The sequence below is a fragment of the Lycorma delicatula genome, chromosome 4, assembly GCF_047948215.1.
Source record: "Lycorma delicatula isolate Av1 chromosome 4, ASM4794821v1, whole genome shotgun sequence".
Classification (NCBI taxonomy): Eukaryota; Metazoa; Arthropoda; class Insecta; order Hemiptera; family Fulgoridae; genus Lycorma; species Lycorma delicatula.
Window position 1 is genome coordinate 18,109,841 of NC_134458.1, and position 24,579 is coordinate 18,134,419.

At 31.3% G+C, this 24,579-nt stretch overlaps 1 protein-coding gene across 1 annotated transcript in view; it reads left to right on the forward strand.

Moving 5' to 3' along the window:
• Positions 1 to 24,579, forward strand: part of Ptp69D (Protein tyrosine phosphatase 69D) — a 196,680-nt gene that overhangs the window by 75,311 nt on the left and 96,790 nt on the right. The window contains exons 7-12 of the mRNA XM_075362423.1: positions 5,886 to 6,069; positions 8,696 to 8,913; positions 10,503 to 10,578; positions 13,058 to 13,182; positions 14,462 to 14,601; positions 18,684 to 18,881. Of these exons, the coding sequence (XP_075218538.1) occupies positions 5,886 to 6,069; positions 8,696 to 8,913; positions 10,503 to 10,578; positions 13,058 to 13,182; positions 14,462 to 14,601; positions 18,684 to 18,881 (941 nt within the window). The remainder of the gene's footprint in view (positions 1 to 5,885; positions 6,070 to 8,695; positions 8,914 to 10,502; positions 10,579 to 13,057; positions 13,183 to 14,461; positions 14,602 to 18,683; positions 18,882 to 24,579) is intronic.

Consider the following 24,579-nt stretch of genomic DNA (forward strand, 5'->3'; position numbering starts at 1 on the left):
CACAAGACATATATGGTATAATAAAAAATGGATTAAACGAAACCCCAAAATACTGCAATGTATTAATCATAGTTAAAAGAAATGTTTGTGTTCAAAATTACTTTGAATATGAGAATAATTGTTATCTGAAAATAGAAGGCTTACCAATGGGATCTCCTATATCTGCCATTATGTCAGATATTTATATAAGATTTTGAAAATAAAATAGTTCATGGCATATTAAATACACACCAAATGTTCTAGTGGATAAGATATATAGATATGATATTTTAGTTATATACAACCCAACTATAAGTAATGAATGATGATCATATTAAATAAACTTAACAACTTTTTTTAAATTTTTTATAACCGTGCAGGATCACTTTAGCTGGACACTAACACAACCTCATATAAACATACATGACTAAACGAACAAGGTGGGTTCCTAAGCTAACTTCCTGTTATCAATATGGGTAGCATTAAATATATTTCTATTAAAAACTACTGAATTCTTTATCTACTAACTCTAAGCCTATTTTAAATATAAAAACACCAAAATGTTAAAAAGAAATATTCTCTATGTACTTTTTCTTAAAATACTTAATTTGTTACAAACATGAGGATACAAACACATCGAGAGTCCAGGGGGCAGAGCTTCCTGGTTAGATTGGTCCGGCGAGCGAAGCGAGCCTGACTGGCTAGTCTAGTATCAAGAAAGCCTCAGACTTCAAGGAGGTAGTGAGGAAATGCTGTGTCTTGCTGATAGTAATGGTATCCATCTTGGTCATCATTGTCTAATTGAGGAATTAGAGAATTTTGAAGCGTGTGCATATAAACCATTTATGGTTGCCTCCTGGAAGAAGAATGGGCCATATAGTCTTTGTTTGCTTTGCGCACAAAAAACATTGACCTTAGGACTATCACTAATGTGCCGCAAAGTTTCATGAACGTTTTCGCTATCCTGTATTTGGCAGTTATGTTCATCTTGCTGCTGATGTGAAAAATTGACTCATCACTAAAAATTACATACACGAGTTTTATTTATTTTTATCTCTTACTTACAAGTAGTCATACTTTTACTTAGGGTAGGGCACCAAGGAAAAATGTTAATTGATAAAGGGCACCACGACTCGGAAAAGTTTGGGAACTACTAGGTTATATAATACGCACCATACAGTAGTCTGCAGATTGCCAGTCTTATGTGATGCCTGTACGGTGGATTTCTTTAGACTATGTGCAGAGCTTTCTTTGAGTTGCTCCACAGTAGCTTCAGGGATGTGTGGGTGTCCTGTGGTGATTTTGTATGTTTAACAGAACAACCTGTCTTGACGAAGGTTTAGTGCCAAGAGTAAATTGTACGCTTAGTAGGAAGCTTATTCTCTAAGAAAATTATGTTGAACTGCAGTTGCTAACTGCAAATTATAAAACCAAAACCACAGCGAGCATGTTCCACACCAGTAAATGTATCCATTTTTAACAACACTGGTGTCAGTGTTGGTGGTCAAATTCGGTACTAATGAACTTCACAAGTCAAAACTTGATGTGTTTTGTTATGAAATGAAATCTCAATCAAATCTTAAGTTATCTAAATAAATTTTTATTTGCTTTTAGAATGTGAAGTCCTTTTTGAATCACATGGTATTTAAAAAATAACAGTAATAAAAATAGATAAGTGGAATTAAGAGGAATATATAAAATTAAATGCAAGGAGTGTAATAATATTTTTATATTGGTAAAACCAGTAGACCATTTAAAAAAAGATTTATAGAACGTTACACAGCATACAAAAACAAAAAAGAACTATTTTTAATGTACCTGATAAAATCTGTTAAATACTGTGTTTGCATCTGTTAAAATACAAACATAGTATTACAGATTGAAAAAACAATTTAGAGGTTGTAATAACGATAAAAAAATGAATATATTACATTTATAAATATAAACATTAATATAAAATGATTAATCATGATGATTAATCATCAGATCATATTTGAAGATGATGATTTAATAAAAAACAATAAAAATACAATCAAACAGCTGGCAATGATAATATTAGAACAAAGGAAAATACTACATTTTAAAGATTACATCATTCCAGTACTGGACAGCAAACTTTACATATGAATAGGAGATTGTAAAAACAACCTAAATGCATTTTTTCAAAATTCACGTTTTTAAAATATCAAATTCTACAGGTTGAAATATACAATTTAGTGTAAAAATAATACATGTATCTGCTCCTAATTCAAAGGTACAGCTGTTTGAAAAATATGGTTATTGTAAAAACAATGTGTGTTCTTGAACTGCAGGTGTTTTAACAATCACCTGTTGTTGGTGGGAAACTGATGTTTGGTTATGTTGACTGTATTAAACTGTTAATTGTGTTTAGAGTTCATTGACTTTTGTTTAAATGTCATCTTCTGAAGACAGTAGTGAAATTTAAGCTCTTCCTAAGAAGAAAGTTAAAAACGGAATAAGAAATGACCATCAGTATAAACGTAATATTATTAAAGTATCGAGAGTTAAAAGTTTAGCCTACACTTCCCACAGTGATAAAGAAATACCTGCTGAGACGTTTGGTCCAGATTGCATGTAAGTACTTTACTATTTTCATACATGCACTTTAAGTGCTTTACAATTATGTATAGGCTGCATGTTTCAAGGTGTATGTATATTGTCTTGCAGGCATATACTTAACTAATAGCTCCTTGTTTGTATTGTAACCAAAACCTTATTTTAATAATTCTGGATATTATGATTACCTTTTTTTAAAATAATATGAAATTACAAATTGAACATTACACTTAGGTAGGAAAAAAGATATTAAGAAGTATTTTTGATGATTAAGGGTTTTATATCATTTTAATTTCATATCAAGGGTAAAATTGTAATACTAAAATATTCCATTTGTTTGCTGTTTTATGAACATTATTGATCAATACTATTTATTTTCTGTTTCTTTTTTCAGATGTAAAAGGAGATGTTTTCTGTGAGTGAATGAACGTGAGAAAATATATTTTTTTTTAAATTTCATAATTTACACTCAAAAAATGAACAAGCCATCTATATGCAAAAATTAATTAAAAATACGGATGTACAGAAATGTCGTAAGAAAGAAACTGGTGAAGTAAGCAAGTGTAATTTCAGTTTTAAATATTATATTAATATAGAAAATAGCAGGATTGAGGTATGTAAAAGTTTTTTTGCTCTATTTTTCTATACCACCAGAAAGAGTACGTAGATTATGCAAGCTTTTGAAAAAGGTGGAACTGCTTGATGATAAAAGGTAGAGCACCTGCAGCGCATACAACACCTGGTGAAATAATTTTGAAAACTACTGATTACATTAATTCATTCCCCTACAAAATTTCATGTTATGCATCAAAAGAATTAAAATATCTTAAGTGCCAACCTTAATGTTAAAATCATGTTTGATCTTTCTGTAGCCAAATATCCTGATATAAAATGTGTGAAATTCAAGTTCTGTAACAAAATTTTTAAGAGCATTTTGCCTTAAAATTTGGTTGACTATTAATTGACCCGTGTTACATGTGAGGTTTTAAACATTAAGCTCAAAAATCCTCACATTAATAATGCAGCTTGAAGTGTTACAGAAACAAAATTACATGTACACAAAAACTGCAGTAAAACATTTTACAAAAAACTGAAGGAAGCTTCAGAAACCTGTGAAAAAATAGTAAAACAGTAGGATTATGTTTGGACTACATGATAAGCATATCTCAGGTGTACCTGTCCAAGATTTATTTTGTATGCGGCAGCTAATGGTCAGTGATTTTGGATTTATAATCTTTCATGTAAGAAATCAAAGTTTTATGTCTTAACACCAAGGTATTGGAAATAAAGGCCCAGATGAAGTTGCTTTTTTCATGTTAAAATATGTTAAGAATGAAATTTGTCCTGAATTTCAGAATTGATTGTCATTTAGTGTTAGTTGTTACAGCCAATGTAAAAAGATACTATTGTTCGTGTGTGTAATGCTCTAGTAGAATTTGGACAATCTAAAGAAATTGTACTTACAGTATTAACCAATATGTGGCTGTACATTTTTACCATGCGATAGAGCGTTTGGCACTATTAAATGCAAGTTGAATAAAACTGACTGAGTATACACAGAAAAAGAATGTAATGCAATCATATCTCAGTCATCAGATAAGTTTACAGTACAAGCTGTTTTTCAACAAGATGTTATAGATTATAAAAACTGGTGGCCAAAGTTCTATAAAAAATCTTGCTTGTCAGATTGCTCGTACGGGAGGAATGTGCCCAAAAGAGGAAAGATTACACTTTAGATTTCAATAGATTTCAACTTTCTCTTGCTTCAGGCATAATGAATTGTTCAAAGGAAAAGTGGAATGCAAGGAATTTATTGGTGGTCTACAAACTCTCAAGTTTAGCATCTGAGTAACAAAAGCTAGCTTTTATAAAGTATTTGCATTTCCTCAAAATTTATCATACAAAAATAAAATCCCAATACGTGTTTTGAAGATGGAAGATTTAGTGAAGTTAAAAAGTTATTTACCAGGGATGAGAGATAAACGATAATGTTATAACAATCAAAACCAAACAAGAGATTCAAACAATGAAGGAACTGATGAGAATCTTATAATGAAATTTATGCTTGGTCAACAACCAATGTAGAAGATGGGAAAGAAGTGACTAACTAAATTATAAAATAATGTTCAGAAATACTAAAAATCATTCTGTATCTAAACTTTATTAAAAAACTAATTCTTTAATTTATATCAGTTTTTCTTTACTTACTGAAACATAATTCCCAGATTTATTTCAGAAATAAAGTATTGATTGTAAAAACACCATATGTTGAAGCTCACATTTCTGTTTATATTTCAAGTTGTAGGGTATAAAAAGTTTTGACATAAGTAAAATGGAACCAGTTCTGGAACTCCTATAGGGCAGTCAAATCAAATTTTATCTACTGCCGAACATTTATTCAGAAAACAGTTTTTTTTAGTTTCCTGAAAATTACAAAAATGGCACTTATGTTGTTTTTACAATCTGTTATTTGTATAAACTCTTAATATTATTCAGTTTCAAATATATAAAACGACTTTTGAATAAAGTGACAAACGATTAAAAGAATATGTTTTAATGTAACAGATATAGAATTTAATACCAACTGAAGGTGTGGGATGCCATAAAAACTAGTTATTGAAAATTAATATGGTAAGTTTAACATATCTTCTGTATTTTGGTGGTTTATATTTAATATAATATTAAATTTTATTAACACAGTGGTCAATATGTTAATGAATTATTTGTATATTCTTCAAAAAATTAGGTGTATAAATATTTATATCAAAAACAACAAATTAACCACCAAACACAGTTACAGAAAAACCTAAAAAACTAATACCAAAAGTTTCACGAGATCCTGCATCATCAGTTGGTACATAATTTTACAGTTACTTCAAAAAACAAAAACAAAAAAGAAAAACTTGCAGCAAGTTGTGTGTTCAAGTTTTGTGTTGGTTTATGCTTTTTAATTTTTAAGTTTTTATTTTTATTTTTATTTTTTGATGTAATTGTAGAATTATGTACCAACTGATGATGTGGGATTCTGTGTTCTGTGAATGTTGACTTTTGGTATTAGTTTTTTAGGTTTTTGGTTAGTGTGTTTGGTGGTTAATTTGTTGTTTGAGGTTAATTGGCACATTGGTCAGTATGTTGAATTATTTGAATTTTCAGAAAGTTTTATATATATATATATGCATGCATGTATGTTAAGAACTCTTAAACAGAATAATAGGAATTAATAAAATAAAGAACTTTGTTTTTGTATAAAATGTAAACATGTATCGTGGTTATAACAATCTGTCTCATGTTTTTGAATATTGATGAGTATTGTTCTGCTTTTGTTGCAGTTTCTTAAAAATGGTAGCCAACAGTGGACTTACCTTCAGGAGGCTATTGGAGGTGGTAATACAAGCTATGTTATTAAGAATTTAGAACCAGATAAAGCTTATAAATTAAAACTAACTGCAGAAAATTCTGTTGGCACTGGAAATACATATACATCAACTGATTTTGTTCTGACTCTAAAGAAAGGTAGGTTTATTATTGTATTTTATTTATTTTTAATTTAAAAATTAATTAGTTGTAAGAACTTAAATTCACACAGTTATAGGTTGTTGGATAAAAATATTATGTTTGTTCGTGCTGTACAGCAATGGAATAAAAATATCTTGTTTTCAAATAGGTTAAAAAACGGAATAATTTTCTTTTTTTTCAAAAGTGTTATGTATTTTTGTATACTATGTATTTTAATTTTAAAAATATAATTTTAAAATAATTATTAATTTTTTAAAAATATTTTTAAAATAAACTCATTGACCTTATAAATCATAAAATTTAAATAAATCTATATGTGGTTCATTATAGTTATATGATACTGTTAGCTAATCTTACATTATTTTCGCTTAAATCTAATTTATATTCAGAATCTGAATTTGCAGTCATTAGATCATAAATATTTTCAGAATCACATAAAACCAATAATTGTTGATTTTCAAGCTGTGTTTTTTCAAATTAAACTTTAATTTACTAATTTCAGCTGTCAGACGAATGATAGAGGCAATCACCTTTAAGAAAACATCCCTTTTTCACTATTTACTGTGAATAGTTCCAAAAAATTACAAGACTGCACAATCTAAGATTCATTTGTAATGAAATAATACATATTATTACTGGAGGAATTTGCAATGTCAATAATGGATTAGGGTTGAATATTGCTTTGAAAGAGTTGGTTACTGATAAATTTTGGAACTGAACTGATTATTCTTTCTGTGTGAATCTCTTATTACAAATGTCAACTGGATCTTCTTCACTTTTCTTTTTCCTGAGTATTTTCCATCATTTGTTTGTAGATTCCTCCTTTGATATTATTTACATTCCAAACGTCCTTTTTGATTCTTTTGTTCTTCCTTTCTCACTTTCATGACCCTTCACTCTGGATAATTCTAGTAGTATGTGATTCAAATTATAAGGTTTCTTTGTATGTGTCATTTTCTTATGGTTCTTTTTTCATCTTCTTCAGCAATTCTATTTCTTGTTTTGTTGATCCATTTCACTTTCTCCTTCTTTCTCACAACTGTGCGTCAAAGCTCTCTAAGTATTCCTTGTTTTATTGTGAATATTTCAGATGTATACGAACCATATTGCTTAAAAAATTTGGTAAACCTCTCTTTTAATTCTGTTGCAATCCTTCTGGGTGTCAACAATTCATTTTCCTTTTCAGTCTCCTTTTTACATGGTTATTGTCTTCCTACTTCTTCCATTTATTCGCCAGAGTTCCCATTAATAAAATAACCTCCTCTGCTATAGCATCATTCTTTCCAATTATTTACTTACCTTGCCTTCTTCCTTTCTTCATACTATTTATCTTCATTTCAAAGTTTTCCCCACTCGTGCAATATTTACAGTACTTTACAGATTACTGTAGAGGGTGTCACTGACCAACCTTTCATAATTGTCTGCCTTCTGTAAGTGCATAGTAAGTAATGATTACAGTTAGCAAAATATAGGAAACATTGGTTGTCATGAAGGGCTGCATGACAACCAATATATAAAAAAATATATATATATATATTTTTTTTTTTATGTATACTTATAAAAAAAAAAAAGTGAATATATATACTTATTTAAAGTGAAGTATATTCTAAAAAGTTTTTTGTTCCATTGAAATTAAATTTTAATTGGAATCCCTACAACAAATACAAAGTTGTCACATGTAGTTAAGTGCTTGATGATAAATTACTGTTTGTAACTATGAAAGTCCAGTAATGGCAGAAGTGATCATGGTAAAGAAAAATTGAGCCAAATAACTCATCAGAGATTTATCCTTGTCTTTTGTAATCCTAAAGATAGTCTATAAAGTAATCTTTGAAAGAATGGTTTCCTATTCGGCTATATTATAGAATTGCAGATTAAATCAGGAAAGATGGCTTATTCAAGACACTCAATGTACTGGGAAAGGCTTTCCCTATTAATTTAGTGGTGAAGGTGGAAGGTGCCTTGTGGAGGTTGTGAAGATGTATGACTTGAGATCAGTCAGGAACCAGTGGCAACTGTGTTGTTGATACCAAAGCCAATTAAAATTAACATAACCTATTATGCTCTGAAGAAAAGAAGTCTTTGCTTTTGAGCATGGCAAAATGAGTTGGAACATTTTGCAGTGGAAGATTTATACATAAACTTTTCAAATTTTTGGACTTCTAAGATTTATATAAGAACCATACTGCCCTATCAGACACTTACAATTCTACTCTATCATCTGATAAATCTTCCATGTGGATTGGAGTGATCTAATCAATTTGATGTTTGATTATCCTGTTCTGAGGAAGCTTTGAGACCATATCAACCTGATACTACAAGGTCAAAGGAAACCGGGCTTATATTAATGATGAAATTTTGTCATTGCAGTTGCATTGCCAAAGTACACTAGAGTTCCTGAATGTAATTGTGTTGTCTAGCCATCATTGTTAATTACTTGATAAAAGCCTCAGTCTTCCAGTTTTAAGGTATGTCATGATTAGTACATGTGGAAGGTTGATTTACTACTTGACTAGAGCCAAATCACCCTATCAGATAATTACTGATTCTGGATATTTTATAATTTGATTCTAAACTGCTTGTAAATTTATTGTTTTATTAATCATAGCAATGTATTTTTCAGATCCAGATTTTGTTCCTGAAATTTCATTAAAGGGAACAACTCCTAATGCGATCACTATAGGTTGGTCATTACCTCCTCTTGATGTAAAAGATCATGTTCATTATTATGAACTGGTTTTGTACAATAATTATACCACCAAAGAAGCTATTCATCCTGCTGAAAGCATTAACACTTTTATGTTTGGAGATTTGGAATCTGCTACTACCTATTATTTCAAGGTGAGTAGGAATAGCAGTGTTTGAATTGATTTAACCCATTCTGTACATTTCCTTAATTTTTTTTTACACTTGTAACTTAGTTAATTTCTTGTTTTGACTAATATATTAACAAATAATATTCTTTGTCATTATAAAATTGTAGATTGATAATTTTAATAGTTATACTCGTTAGTGAGCACATAAAGTATTTACACTTTTTACAAAAAGTTAAGATTTTAAAATCTTTTTGGAATTCAAGTTTATGACCACCTAAACTCAATATTTCATTCTGTAATGTTTTATATTTTAAAGTACACTTGTGCATCCTGATTATCATTTATTCAGTTCATTTTAGAGATACCCATTCAGAAATTTTTTTACTACTTTTTAATGTATTACTACTGCCTTGAGTCAAATCAGGACTAGAAATACTGCCATTGTTAATAAACAAATATAATATACTTCAGTAAAAATGTAGCAATACATAAATGTGACTATGAGGATAAATATTATCCCTATCTTTATTATATAGAGAGTAAAATGGGGAAAATGTATGCAGGAAAAAGCTAATGGCGCAGATAGATGATGGCTTAAATAATCATTGCTTTAAACCAGACATAACTATGTAGTGCTTGCCATTTAACACGTGGAATAAGTAAAAATTAAACTTTTTCCAATCTTTTTCTTTCTAATCTTAATCATTAAATTATATAATATATTTCTTAGATGAAATAAAATAAATATTAATTGTTTAGAGGGAGTTTAGTGTAACATATGGTGATGCAATGGCTTATAATCCTTTGCCTGTTTATTTGGTTCAAATGTTACTGCAAGCACACAGTGTGCAGTTCTTATATATTACTAAAAACATCAGTAAAGTAAGATAATAAAGGGATAAAGATAAATAAATAATAAAAACAAAATCAGGGGAAAAATTATATTATACCTTGGATTATAAACAAAAAAACAATTGCTTCCATTTAAGTCAACATCATCTAAACTATATTGACAATTTGATTATTGCCATGACTGATGCAATTTAAAAATAAATAAATAAACTTTTTTTTAAAATTCAAACAAATAATTATGTATTATGTAATAAAGAAGCTATAAATAAAAAAATGATCGGTAACAAAACACAAAAGTAATACATCTTTTTGTAGTTCTAGCAACTACAAGCATATTGTACAATGCTGATGCAGATACGAGGAGTTTTGAAATTTTTTTACTGTTTGAAATAGTTGAGATCAGTGGCTCCTGACTTGGAATTGGTAAACGATACCTTCAAATCCTACAAGTATATTAAACTCATGACATTAGGTTAAAGTTGTATTATGTCTGACAAAGGTTGGGAACAAAAAGTAATAATTGCTTTTGTACAACTCAAGAATAGTAAAGGATCAGTAAAATAATTTTTAGCGTGTTATAAATCAGATTGAATTAATAGTCAAAGCATCATTAAAAAAAAATATGAAAAGTACAGTGCAACTCAAAATATAAGAGAGTTTTTTAATAAATTTAATTTTTTAGTTACACAGGTGGGTCGGTTGTCTTATATTCTGACAAACTGATATATTTAAAAACTGACTGTAAATTTTTGGTGATTGTAGGTGGCAGCTTGCAATGAGTACACTAAACAGTGTGGTAATTGGTCAAAAGAAATATCCGGTGCTACTCTTGATGGAGGTAATGTCTCAAACAAACTATGTTTTTTATTTCTTTTGTAATTTTGTATTGCGAGCAGTTCGTTAAAACATTAAGGCTTATCCACTGAGTAATCCTAATGCTTGTAATTAGGAAAACCTAGAAAGCCAAGAACGTGTGCTTGGAAAAAGTATTACTTCTAAAATGCAAATTGCAGAGGTGGCTTTATCTATTTATAACAACATTTTCCTGGTTATGTAAATTTCACTAAAAAATTATTTTTAATTTTTCCTGTTACACAATGGGACCAGGATAACAAAGAAACAGAAAGGAACATTTCATCACAGTTTTTTATCAAGTGAATAATATTATCCAAAAAATTATCTACGTTTAATGCACATCAAATATCTGCAAAAGTTTTGTTTGTTTAATGTTCCATTTATCTGAAATAGCATCAAATTTAAACTGATTAATTTATTTCAATTGCCTTTGCATTATATATATTTATTTAATGACTGGTTTTAACTTATACATTGTTATTTATTACCAGATATTAGCAACAAGACAATCGCCAAAAAAACATTTATGATTTATCTTGTTTCAACTACAATCACAGTAACTGCAGTAATTTTTAGTATTATTATGGACTGTATAAATGTACTTTACATTTGACTGAAAGAGATTCTGACCAAAATTACTAAGATAAAAATGAGAATGACAACAGTTACCGTGGCAACAATTAGCGCTACAACAAAAACTAACTGTGTGAATATCAAAACCTTTAATGCTCCATTATTCATTGTACATTATTTTGAAAAATTTTCTCTGGCAAAAAAAATATTCAGATTATTTTGTATAGTTTTTAATGCCATAGTGTTTGCTGAAAATGGTATAATTGAAGGAAAAGAATTGGTGTTACTGAAGGAAGTGAACATTGAAATAACAAATTGTTTTCTATAATTATAGATTGATTTATACAAATTTCATTGACATATGTATATATATGTTAAAATCATTTACATTTCTAGATTATACATAGTAAAAATATCTAAATTTTTTATTAAAATATTTTAAAATTTTCACATCTCATTTTAATTTTTTTCTGATATAAAGTATAGAATGAATAATTAAAGTATAGTGTGTAAGAACTTTTTAAAGAGTTTTTCTTATGAAAATAATTATTAAATTGAATCTAGTAATATAATTAAAAAATATGGATAGTACAATTAAAAAAATAGCAGTATTTTTTGATAAGCTTTATTTTTTAGTTAGGCAGTAAGGTATTTTTGTCTTTATTCTACGTTAAGTGTTATTGCAAAATTGCTTTATTAGAACATGCTTTTATTTATTTTTTATTTTTTGTATAAAAATGTACTGTGTTAGAAAATCCCTCAATCCAAAGGAAAATTTATTAGGTCTTGTGACATAAAAAAAACAGAAATCCAAATTACAAAATCTCGGGTTATTCAGGTTTATTTTACTATTTATCAGTAATTTTGTAAACCGACTTAAAAATATGAAAATAAATGCTATAGTAGGAATAAAATTTTGAACTATTGAAATAAATGTTAAATTAAGTATAGAGATCAAAAAATGATTCTTCACAAGCTCTGATGAAGGGAAAAGATTATTTGTAAAAATTAATTATAATTTAGTTATTGCATAAATATTCTCCTTGTTAAGATCTTTAACAGAGATAATATATGTACTTCATCAAAATATATTAAAAAAATTAAAATGCAGAGTATGCATGTTTACCATATTCAGTGATAAGCTTTTAATAAAAAAAAGAATATCTGTAATAAGCAGTAAGTAAATAATAATTAATTTTTATAAATTATTCCATTCTGCTGCTAGGTTGTTGGGTGTTTGCTAGATCATTTATTTACACTGAAGGAAAAAAGAAAACGTAAAAATATTTCTAGGTGTGACAAGGTATTAACAGCAAAACAAAACATACCTCTTTAAATTTAAAGCTCACCGATTTACTTGCTGTAATATGAAATAAAAATTTACTGTATATGCTTACATATATACAGTTGTGAAGCCACTGGTCTGGTATAATTATCAATACTCAAGTATGTAAATGTACTTCAATAGGTTGCAAACAGTAACAGATAAATAAGCAACTGAAGGTAAGACACACCTATTTATGATAGTCAAAAGTAAATTATAATTGTAACAATAAATTTAAAAGTAAAAGAATTAAGTATTTTAATGTGTTAGTGATTAAATTTTATATCGATCCTAGAGATTGGTTATACTAATAAGATAAAATTGTGTTTGACCAGTACTAATAAATGCAAATTATTGTGTTTATATTTTACTATTTATTTAGGAATAAATTGCTGTCCATTAACTGTCGCATGAATCTCATTACAGTAACATATGAGTGGATGAAAAATATACTCGTTTAGTGGAATCACTTGATTTTAATTCCTTTTGTTTAATTATTACTAATCAGAAATGCTTAATGTATGCTTTAAATTAATTTATCAAAATTTTATGTATTTTATTTCAGTATCAGGACCTCCTCAGAATGTAAATATAACTTGTAAGTTTGATGAAGCTAAAAAGAACAGTGCAGCAGTTTTAGTTACATGGGATCCGCCAGAGAAGCCTAATGGCAAAATTGTTCATTACAATGTGAGTTATTAATTTATCTTGTAATATGATTTGTAACAGTATGAAAACTACTGTTAAAGTTACTTGTATATATTTGTCTTTTGAGCTTTTCTTTAATCCAAATTAAAATATTTTGACAAATTTCTAGCCTTTCGTGTTTTTATTTATATATATATTTTCAGATGATGTTTTAATTGCTCAAGTTTAACTTTTTTTTTAATCCATCATAGAGAAAACGAGTTAACACTCAGGTTACTCTTTATTGAGAGTAAATGTTCAAAAATATTTATGGTTAATTATATTCAGTAGGAATATATTTGATTTGGGAGAATTGGTTAACACATAATTATTGACTGTCATAAAGTTATGTTTTGACTGACCATTTTTAAATGCTTCCAGTATCTGCTTTTCCAAATGAAAACTTTTTGCTTTAAGATATTACACCATTTTAGCAGAATGCTTTGCTTTACTAATTCCTTCAACATATAAAATAGATAAAGTCATAGGAACCCTTTAAAAGTTGTTTGTGTCTGTTAAAAGCCTGTAGGTACGTGGAAATGCTTACTTAACTATGTTTACTGTAATCAAAATTAAGTTCAGTAATTTAACGGTGACAAGTAATTTGTGTCTTTTGAATCACTGTTACACATTCTTGTTACAATGCATTTTTTATTTTTTTTTGAAAATTGTAAATAATAATTTTATTTTATAATGTTAAAAAAATATAAGTAAAACTCCTAGAACATAAGAAGTACAAAGATAATTAGTTTTTATATCTAATTATTTAAAATAGAAAAATAATTTTTTAAAAATTTTAATATTTTTTAATATTATTTTTAAAACATTTAAAAAATTTTTAAATTATGTGACATGTCATTCAAATTTGTCATATATGAGGGAAATATATTTTCTTGGCTTTATATTTATTCAGTTTGTATATAAATATAATCAAGCTAAATCAACTATGATAAAAAATTAATATTCCTTTGACAATTTTTGTGAACTTCTGAATTCACTGGAAAAGAATTTTTTTTAATAAGAATTTAAGTTGGCTATGAAAGTGAATTTTCTGACCTTGGAAATATAGAAACTAAATATTAAAGAAGTCTTAATTTTTATTTACTGCAGTTACAAACGTGGTGGATGTAATTGAAATTTTATTTTTGGAAAAAAATTATGTTCTTTTTCATTTGGTAATATATGATGAGGTTTTGTAATTTGGATTTTTGTTTGTTTTATTTTTATTATGTTGTTATTTAATTTAAGGGAACTCAATTTACTATATGAATGTTTTTTTTAGGTTGTATTATCTGGTTCAGCAAGCTACCGTAATGAGAAAGGAGATTGGGAAAATATAACGTTAGGGCCAAGAATTAAAAGCATACAAGAAAGTTCTCATATTGCTTGCTTTGAAAACATTCCACCAAACACAAATTACAGGTAGTATTTTCTGTTAAACATAAAGTAATTTTAATATTTTCTTCCAGTAGTTGCTTGTGAAAATCTTGCACGGATTTACTCTTTAGTTATTGAAGATATTTTTCTGTGCTTAGTTTGCACATATTTTTATTTATGTTACCCAAATGCACAGCATATGAATAGTAGAAAATGAACAGAATGTAAAGTGGTAGAAAATTAATAAAACATAAGTACTGTTGTACTTGTCACTGCTATCCAACCTATGATCTAATTAGAGTTGGTTGTCCTGGCAACTTCTAGAAGGTTCCTGCATGACTTTACAGATGGGCATCAAGGCAACTTACCTGACTCCATGGCACTTATTCAAGGAAAAGGAATAAAGGAAAAGAAAGAGATCCGGACAATGAGGTACTACCTCATTGAGGTAGTACCACAGAGGTACTACTTCTGATCTTGATAATTTATTGCAGTCAGTTTAATATTTTGTTTGCTAATTTTGTTTGCTAATGAGCTTACTATTCATATATTTTTTTAATCTTAGATTACTACAGTTGCTGCCAAGTAACAGTGGGCTTGGAGTGGTGACAATTACTACTCAAAGTATCATGCATCATGTTTATGCTACTAAGAGATGACTAATCAAGGTTGCCAATGTTTCAGAGAACAATAGTATAATAGTGACATACAGGCTGATCATCCAAGCTTGCTGTTATATGGCGGCTACTTTACTTGAAGTTAACAAGAACTAGTGCTTCAGTGGCTTTGATTACTAGAATATTTTAATATATGTACTGAATGTACTGTTTTGGTATATAGAATATATATTTTATCTCTAATATAGTATTATTGTAATATAACAGTTTTGGTAATATTGTAAAGCTACTGTTTTATTTTATTTTATATTGAATACTGTACACCTTTTCAAGCTATTTATTACAAAATTTTTTTTATTTATTATAAACTCAAGATTTGCATGTAGGAACTAATCTAATTATAAGTTACATTTACTACTAGTATGATGAAATTTATACCTAACTTAAAGAAGAGAATAATATAACACCCAATTATTATTATTATTATTTATTTTTTTGCAGTTAATAAAATTAAATATTGATGTGCACTTAGGCTTATAATGCACTAGGCAATTAGTTGCCAACAACCAATTTGACAGGAGATCAGAAGTGAGAGACCAGAATAGGAGACCAAATTGGCAACTCAGAATTTGTCAGTATTGCATAAACCAGTAAGCAGAGTGGACGTCAAGGAAGTACCTGTAGTTATTAAAAAATATTTGAAAATTAAAAGCAAAAAGAAAAGAAAGTATTGGGTGCATCCTTTATTGGAAGAATGTCGAAAAAAGGAAATGTTTACAGTATTTTATTTCAAGCAAGACAATATGAAGATTAATTTTTTAAGAAGAATGTCTATAAAATCATTTGACGATTTGTTAAATACATTGAGATCATCAGTAAGTGGCAAGGATACAAATTTTAGATCTTCTATTTCTTTAGAAGAAAAATAAACAACACAGCCAGCTGTTCACTCATGTTATCTTGGTTGCTGTGACCAAGTGTACATACTCATATTAATCTTTAGTGTTGTTGGTAGTTGATTGCCTAGTGCATCATTATTCTTATATTATTTTATGGCCTTTATATTATTTTCTCGAGACCTGACGGCCTGCCATTAGATATCCTGGCAGAAAATTTTACTTCTGCGGTGGTGGCTGTGGCTGAAGCTGCCATTTCTAGAGGCACTGGCCGGGAACGTATATCTGGTTGGTGGTCTTGAAATCTGACAGCAGTCTGTGAATCGACTCAGAAGGGCTGCATGAGAGGGTGACCCTGATCGGCATGCGATCCTGACCGTGGATTACCATAGAAGGAGGGTTAGGTACTTCCGTAGTATTAGGTCCTCCAAGTGTAATTCTTGGTATTCCTTTGTTCAGAAACAAGGAAATAGAGATACTTGGGGTGTTGTGTATAGGGTCCTTAAGCATAAGTGCAGGAAAGATGTCCTCTTGTCAGCTTTATCGACCCACAAAGGTGTGGTAATTGACAAGGACCGTGTCCTTGATATTTTGTTGAATGATTTACTCCTGGACAACACAGTGGTGGGTGAGGTTTCATACCATCGGCGTGTCAGACGGGAAGTCATAGCTTTTGAGACCGACTTACAATCTTTTGATATCACTGAGGCAGAGGTGTGTCAGGTGATCTGCAGTATGGCAAGACACAAGGCCTCTGAATAAGATTGTATCATGGTAGAGCTCCTCATCCGAGCGCTTCAAGTACTTCTTGGTCTTCTAACTAGAATTTACAATAGGTTGCTCTTTGCTGGTCATTTTCTGACGTGTTGGAAGCATGGAGACTTGGTATTGTTGTTCAAAGGTGGCAACAAAGATCCTACTGTTAGTTCATTCTGTCCACTAATGCTCTTTCCTGTGATTTGTAAGGTTTTTGAGAAGGTCCTATATTTGCATATTAATGTTAGATTGGTTGCTGATCATTTGCTAATGGACAACTAGTATGGTTTCCGACCAGGCAAGAGCACTGAGGATGCCGTGCTAAAGGTGATAAATAGCTTCCTCTAGTTCATGTGAATGTGTATGAGGGATTTTTCTGGACATATCCAGGGCATCTAATAACTTATGGTGGCCATCTGCCCTGTTTCAGATGCAGAAGCATAAATGTACGTGAAATGAATTAGAAATACTCTCGAGTTATTTTAGCCACTAGACTGTTTCCCTGCGTGATGGCGGCTCAGATGTTCATAAGACCCTAACTAAAGGATGCTCTCAGGGCAGTGTTCTGAGTCCCCTTTGGATTATAGAATTCGATTCCATGTTGCGTTTGAGGTTTCCACGTGGTTGTCATCGCTTATGCTGACGACGCACTGCTGCTGATTGAAGGGAATTCGCATATGAAGTAGAGTTCCGAGCTGCTCATGCTTATCAAACACTCCAGCTGTGGAGTCTCCAACATAAAATGATTTTCAGCCCAGAGAAAACCACAATGATGTTGCTTAAGGGGCGATTGACTGCTTCCTGACGAATCCGGGTTCGGATGACTGGTCTTCCCATTCGGTATGTTACGGCTCAAAAGTACCTGGGTGTCATCCTAGAAAAGAATTTTTGGTTCAAGGAACATCTACAATTTGTACCAAAAAAGGCCACTGATGCTTTTTACGGAATCTGTAGAGTCATTCATCCCAATTCGGGGCTGAATTATTGTACCATGCATATTCTTTACAAAGGTGTCGGTGAGGCTATTATGCTATATGCTGCACCTGTCTGGGCTCACCGCTTGGCTTTTAGGTGTTATGCAGACATTTTGCTGCAGGCCCAGCGACTCCTCTTGCTGGCTGTTATAAGCAGTTATAGAACAGTCTCACAGGAGGCAGTCTGTGTTATAGCCGGAGTCAAACCAATAGATATCTTTGCTAATGAGCGTAAGGAATGCTACATTTCCAAGCCAAATAATCTATTGACGTCAAAACAAAAGCAGGAGATTGAAGATTGGGGCCTTGCGTCTTGGCAGGTGAAGTGGTACGTACGAATCCCCCACAGGTCGCTACAGGCATGGTACATTTCCGATAGTGTCTGATTTAGGTGTAATTAGATGGGTTTCCCCCAATCGGTATATCACACAGTTTCTCTCCAGGCATGGTGCCTTTCAGGCAAGTTTGGCTAGGTTTCGTTTGGTGGATTTGAGTCAATTCCCAGATTGTGGGACACAATACAGTAGACCATGTCCTCTCTGTCCCTGATATGAGGTCGAACGTTCACGAGCTGTTAGGGAACTTGAGAGAATACATTCCTTTTTGGATCTTCATATTAATTGGATGATTCGTTAGGAGTGATCTACAGTGGCTGGTTTTCTTCGCACCCTTGTGGTGTGTAGGTCTGCATAGGAAATTTAATCATGGTAGGATCCCGGCTTTTGTGTAGTGCGATCTTATTCAATAAATTAATCTTTTTTTGAACCTGGAAATAAATAAATACTTTTGGTTCTGTTTGATCAAAAATTTTAATGTGATTGAACCTTCATTTGTTGTATATACATAATATGGTAGTTAATTGTGTTAATTATATTTAATTTCAGTGTTAAAGTTTCTGGAGTCACTCGAACAAGGGGAGGAGGAAAAGAAGCTGTTACACAATGCAGTATGCCTCCAACAGTTCCAGACAAAGAAAAACTAACACGATTCAACTGGGATAAAGTGGAAGATAAAGGCCGAACACTTTTGAAGCTCTTAAAACCTAGAGTCTCAGAAAGAAATGGACCCATTTGTTGCTTCAGGTATTTTTCATCTAAAATATAGTATTGCTTCTTTTTATGCATTTTTATTATAGCCAGTTCTTTATAGCTATGTAGTGTTATAGTGTGCACAGTATAACTTGGAAGTTAAGTTTTCTTCTCATGAAGAAAATTTTATTTTTCATAAAGAATATAATTATACCACTGTTTAAGGTGAATTTGTAAGTAAAATATTAATTATGAAGTTGAGCGCTTCCTTGGCAGTCTGATTTACAGTCTTTTACAGTCTGATTTATGATAGACTTTGCAGAAGTTCTCGGCTATGAACTTGAACATTGCTGAGCTCTGTTCCAGTATGTATTCCAGTTTTATTAAATACAATTTATATTATTTATTTAAAAAAAAAAAAAAATAGAAAAATAAATTAGATTATGCATAACTATTATTTTATCTGCCTCTAAATTTCAATTTTTTACAAAATAGCTGGTGGATAGAATATATGTATATTGTTGTTTCAGATCTGCTATGTGTACCATAAAAATCAATGTTCTTATGTGGTGATTGATTAAATGCAAAAATAAGATTTAAGGTATCAATATGATATGCTATCAATTTGATTAAACAATCAAATAAACATATATGAATGTAGGAAGTAATGTTGTGTTCAGTTATTCCAGTGATAACAAACTTAAGTAAGAAAGCTATCACATCTCAAAATGTGTTTCCTTGCCAAAAAAATATACTGTGTTTGAAAAATTGTTCATCAGTTTGGGTATTTCAGGCATTTTAAACAAGAATTAGGTAAACAAATTTTTTAAAAACATAGTTTTGTATATTGAAATTTTGTAATAATTTAATCTTGAGTTTATTAAAAACCTGTTCAAAAACGTTTCCATTTCTATGCCTGTAAATAGTAAAAAAAGAAAAGAAGAAAGCCCTGCTTTTCCCAGTAAGGAATTTAGCAACTTGACTTATTGACCTACAAACAGAAGCCAATATGGGAAAGTATCAAATGGAGAAAGGATGATCTAGCTATGGAAAAATCACAGAACAAGACAAACAATCATACTCAGAGAATAGCTCAGGCCCTCCCTAGACAGCACTCGCTTATAATCCTTTTAAAGACCCCAGGTGCGTTACTGTACAACAGTTTTTTCTGCTTATCAACTTAAAATATGCTGTAACAAAAATTATTTTTTCTGCATAAATTGAAGAATCACCTGAGAATAGGTACAAAGCTTCTACAATAATTACCAGTAGCAGCTCATAGCTAAACTTAGTGGAGGTGCTGCCCCAGAAAATTTATTTCTGTGCCTTTTCAAGGCCATGGTTAAAGTTTTCTGTAAAATAAAAGAACTGGAAAAAATGAATCAAATAAAATAGTTGGAAGCAGGATAATCTAATTCTACACTTTTTTACATTCAAGAATGGTACACGGTTTAACCGAGTAAATAATAAAATGTCAATACAGATAATATTTTTTAGTATTATTAGATTATAACTTAATAAAATGTCCGCTTAAAAACACTGTAGTCCAACAGTGCTTAATTTAAATTTCTATGTACACAGAAACAAATATATAATTAGTTTTTACTAATTACCTTTTCTTTCACCCTTCCCAGTGTGTTTTTAGACAATTTGGCAATTAAAGAGCCAAATCTTCTGATCACTACTGAAAAAACAACTAAACCACTTTCATTTTCCTTTCACTGACTAAACTAGAAAAAGGAATGAACAAGGAATGTTCCATACACATGTAGAGTAAAAAAATACCTTCCACCAGCATGCCAGGGTCGGCACTGCAGGAGTGAGAGTGCTCTCTCTCCCTTGCAGCCTTGCGTGCAGCTTTCTATGTGTGCATGCACACAACAGCCAAACACCACACTACTAGAACTGCGAAGCACACAGTTCCATACAAAGATATTTGTATCTTTTTCATAAACTGGGGGACAGCTACTGACATTAAGCTTAAGGATTAAATATTGTACAGGTATAAAGAAAGAATTAAAGAAAAAAGGATTCATTGTATTAAATTTTATTGATAATATAAAGTGGAAATAGGGGGTGCTACTGTTCCACAGTGCCTGCCTATATGTGAGTCGCCACTGATAATTACTACCTCACCCATTCATAGAATTTTTTGTTGAAATATTCAACCGACTATAAACCTATCAGCCTGAATGCTGCTAGTAATGAAAACTAATGTTATTTTATATATCTTATGTAGCACAGAATATTGATGTTAATGATATTACATTTTCTGTACTTTTTTTTTTATTACACAGAAAAGTCTAACCAAGGAACAAATGAAAAATGTGATATTGTCTCCTAGTGGTCATAAAGTTTTAAAAAATAAAGTAATAAAATAAAATATTCTGTTGAATTCATTATTATTTTGTAATACGTAATAATTTATGAACAGGGTTTATAAAGAAATAAAAATCAGTAGTATAACTAATAATGTACTCAGCGCTGAATAAATGAAGTTAAGTGATTTTGATGGAGTCCATGGTCCAAGCAATTACATACAGATAAGTAAGCTTACACTACTGAGGACAACGATTGTAAACAACTGGCAACAATTCTTGTTTTATTTCAAGCAGTATATTCATCATAAAATCACCTTTGATACACTTTTATTGTTTTTGCCTTTTATTTCCAGTACTGGTGTGTATTGCATTTTATAGATTAGAGAATTAAGATTTGTTTGGATAAATGTTTTCTACTGTTTTAAAATCCACATGAAAATCTATTTATTAAGTCTACTTTTCCAATTTTATTTTGTCAGTAGCAATGTAACATACAGGAGCATATTATATAAAGTCACTTTTACTGTAAGTGGGTTCAACATTTTTGTGATTATTATGAAACACTTCAATTTAAGAAAATATGAGTAGATTCTGCTATCATTCTGATTGTACATGGAGTATAACCAGAATTAAATACACTCCATAATTTCTAACTTTGATAACAATTGTGAATTTTGTAGGTTATTTTTTTCTACCTGCTTTCAGGCCAGTTATTACTTCTGGGGGTTTCTGTTTGATAGTAAGTTCTGTCAGATGCTGAAATATACAAATGTCAGTTTATTGTATTCCATTAATTTCATTTAAAGTTTTTTTAATGTTTTAGTCTTTTCCTCATGAAAGAAAACATTTTTTTTTTTTTTTTAAGTTTTAGGGGCATCGACTACTGTGGTCATTAGCCCCTTCCACAACAAAAAAGAAAAAAAAAAGTGCTATTCCCTCCCAGTAATAAAACACTAGTGACAGAGTCAAAAGACTTGTCAAAAAAATCATCTAAAACACTGACTCGTCAGAGGTAAAACGCAAAAGAACACAAAAACGGCAAGGGTGTAAATTGCCACTTAAAAACAAGAAACCATTTCTTTCAAAACATTGTCAATTAATTCAAACTTTACATCTAGTTAAAAAACTCTATTATTATCATCATTCCAAAACATCGATATATAAGCTATGACAAGAGTCTAAAGGGCTCTTGTCACATAATATCATTAAAATAGACATATCTACAAATTATTTAAAAAATACACATCTATAAATTATCAATAGGAATATAACATAAATTTTCCTTTAATTTTATCCCCTCGGTTTTCCTTTCAGTCATCCATTTTTAGTTCTTTTCTCCATCCTGCAAAGAACCTTGATGTTGACATTTATTATGTCAGAGTCCTTTGAAATGGAGTCATCAGTTATCCCGCCATAAGTCTCATAGGATCTCTTGCTCCTGGTGTTGGATGACACCGGCTCCACTGACGCAGACAAAATTACATCACAGTCCGTACTGGATGCACTTATAGCCACAGTTTGTGGGGCAGTCGATTGTCTCACCCTTTCCGCTAACGGTCTGTGTGTTTTCAGAGATTCAATTGTCGGTTTTTTAAAATCCTCCTTTTCCAAAATTGTTACTTCTATTTCCACTGACCCCGGACGGGGGGGGGGGGTTTACTTCCTGTACCTTTACTTTGGTTGGCTCAGTTTTCTTTTCACTTACTGCTTTAATTGTAGAAACAGATTTTGGTTTTACTGTGCTAATAATGACAAATTTATCAACTTTCTTCTGCATAGGCTTCGGACTCCTTTCTCTTGATGGACGACTCTTCATTTTGTCTTTGATGATAAGTTCGATCATCATAGCTGAGGCTGGTGCCAATTCTGCAAGCACATCCTGTGATTTCATAGATGCTGTAGGAGCCACAGGAGCGGCCGCATCTTGCGCATACGAAGCTGTTTTTGGTGCCCTGGCAAGCACACTTTTTCTTGCATCGAAGTAGCTCACTTTCTGTGCTGTCTTAATTTCTTGGATTGCTATTTCCTGTTTGTATGTAGGACAATTCCTAGATCTTGCAGAATGGTGTCCATGGCAGTTGATACAGACAGGAGTACTGCCTGACCCCCCGATACCGACATCCCAGGGCTTGTACGTAGCAGTAAGGGCTTCGACACCCTCACCCATGGAACAATCCCTGCTAAAGGCCAAAGTGACTGACTCACACCGGACAGAGCAAGCTCACAGCAGCGCACCCACAACCCGGCTCCACAACCGAGAGGAGGGATGGGCACTCTCCGTCTGCACTCTGCCTAGTGTCGGCAAACAGATCACGGTCATGGCTCCCACCCCCGCTGCAAACAGTGAACCCAAGAAGCACAACCCCAACCAGCTTGGATAGCTCGGGACCGCCACTCCCATACTCCAAAGGAGTTTCTGAGCAAGCCCATTTCCCCGGTGGCCGATACAAGTGAAGTTATCAAAATACCATTTCATTACCCGCCCTAGATGTTGTTGCACAGACGTGGGGTTGGATTTATCCAAGGCATCATTATTATTATCCTACACTTTTACAGCTTTTACTTTTGCCGGTCACATTCCCTAAACTTGGAGTAATTTATACTAACGAGATTAGGCTTGCTATTGTTGACTAAGTGCCTTCCGGGCAACATGGCAGGGGTCAATTATCACGCTTCTTTGCATTAGTGCGAGGGTCTTCCACTGGATCTTCAATTTTTCAAGACTGTTGTGCAAAGTAGATGGTATTATTCCCTCTGAAGATTATTATAAACTATTAATCTGCCATAATTAACTTATTAATTATACAAACTTATTGGGATTATATAACTTTTTTTGATTCTACATTTCTTTAATTTCAAAAGCAAGATCTGTATATTTCTGCAGCTTCTCATTGCGTTTAGTGTTGATTTTGTTACTTGATGTGATGGCTACATCTATTATGTATGTTACTTTTACCATTTTGTCAAGTACTGCTATATCTGGCTTATTACAATTGAGGGATTTTGCTGTTGCAATTACTTGGTTCCAGAAAATTTTTGTGTTCTTCTCCAAAAAGTATAGTAGGGCCTATTTTGACACTCTAACTTGTATCTATTGCAGAGTTCAATGTATACAATTTTTGCTACGTTGTGCCTCCTGGTGTACTCCGTCGGAACTGGAATTGTACAGCCAGTGATTATATGGTCTATTGTTTCATTGTGTTGCATACATAGCCTACATTTGTTGTTGATATTTTCTTTAAGAATAAATTTCTTGTTGCTATTACTTGATCCTGTATGCTACATATAAACCCCTTCATCTTGGAATGTAACTTTCCTTGCACAAACCAATTACATGAAGCTGCTTTGTTGACTCCTTCCTGGTCTAGACGGTGCCTATATCTCCCATGCGGCTGTTTCCTTCCCTAATCTAGAATTTTATCTGTATCGCT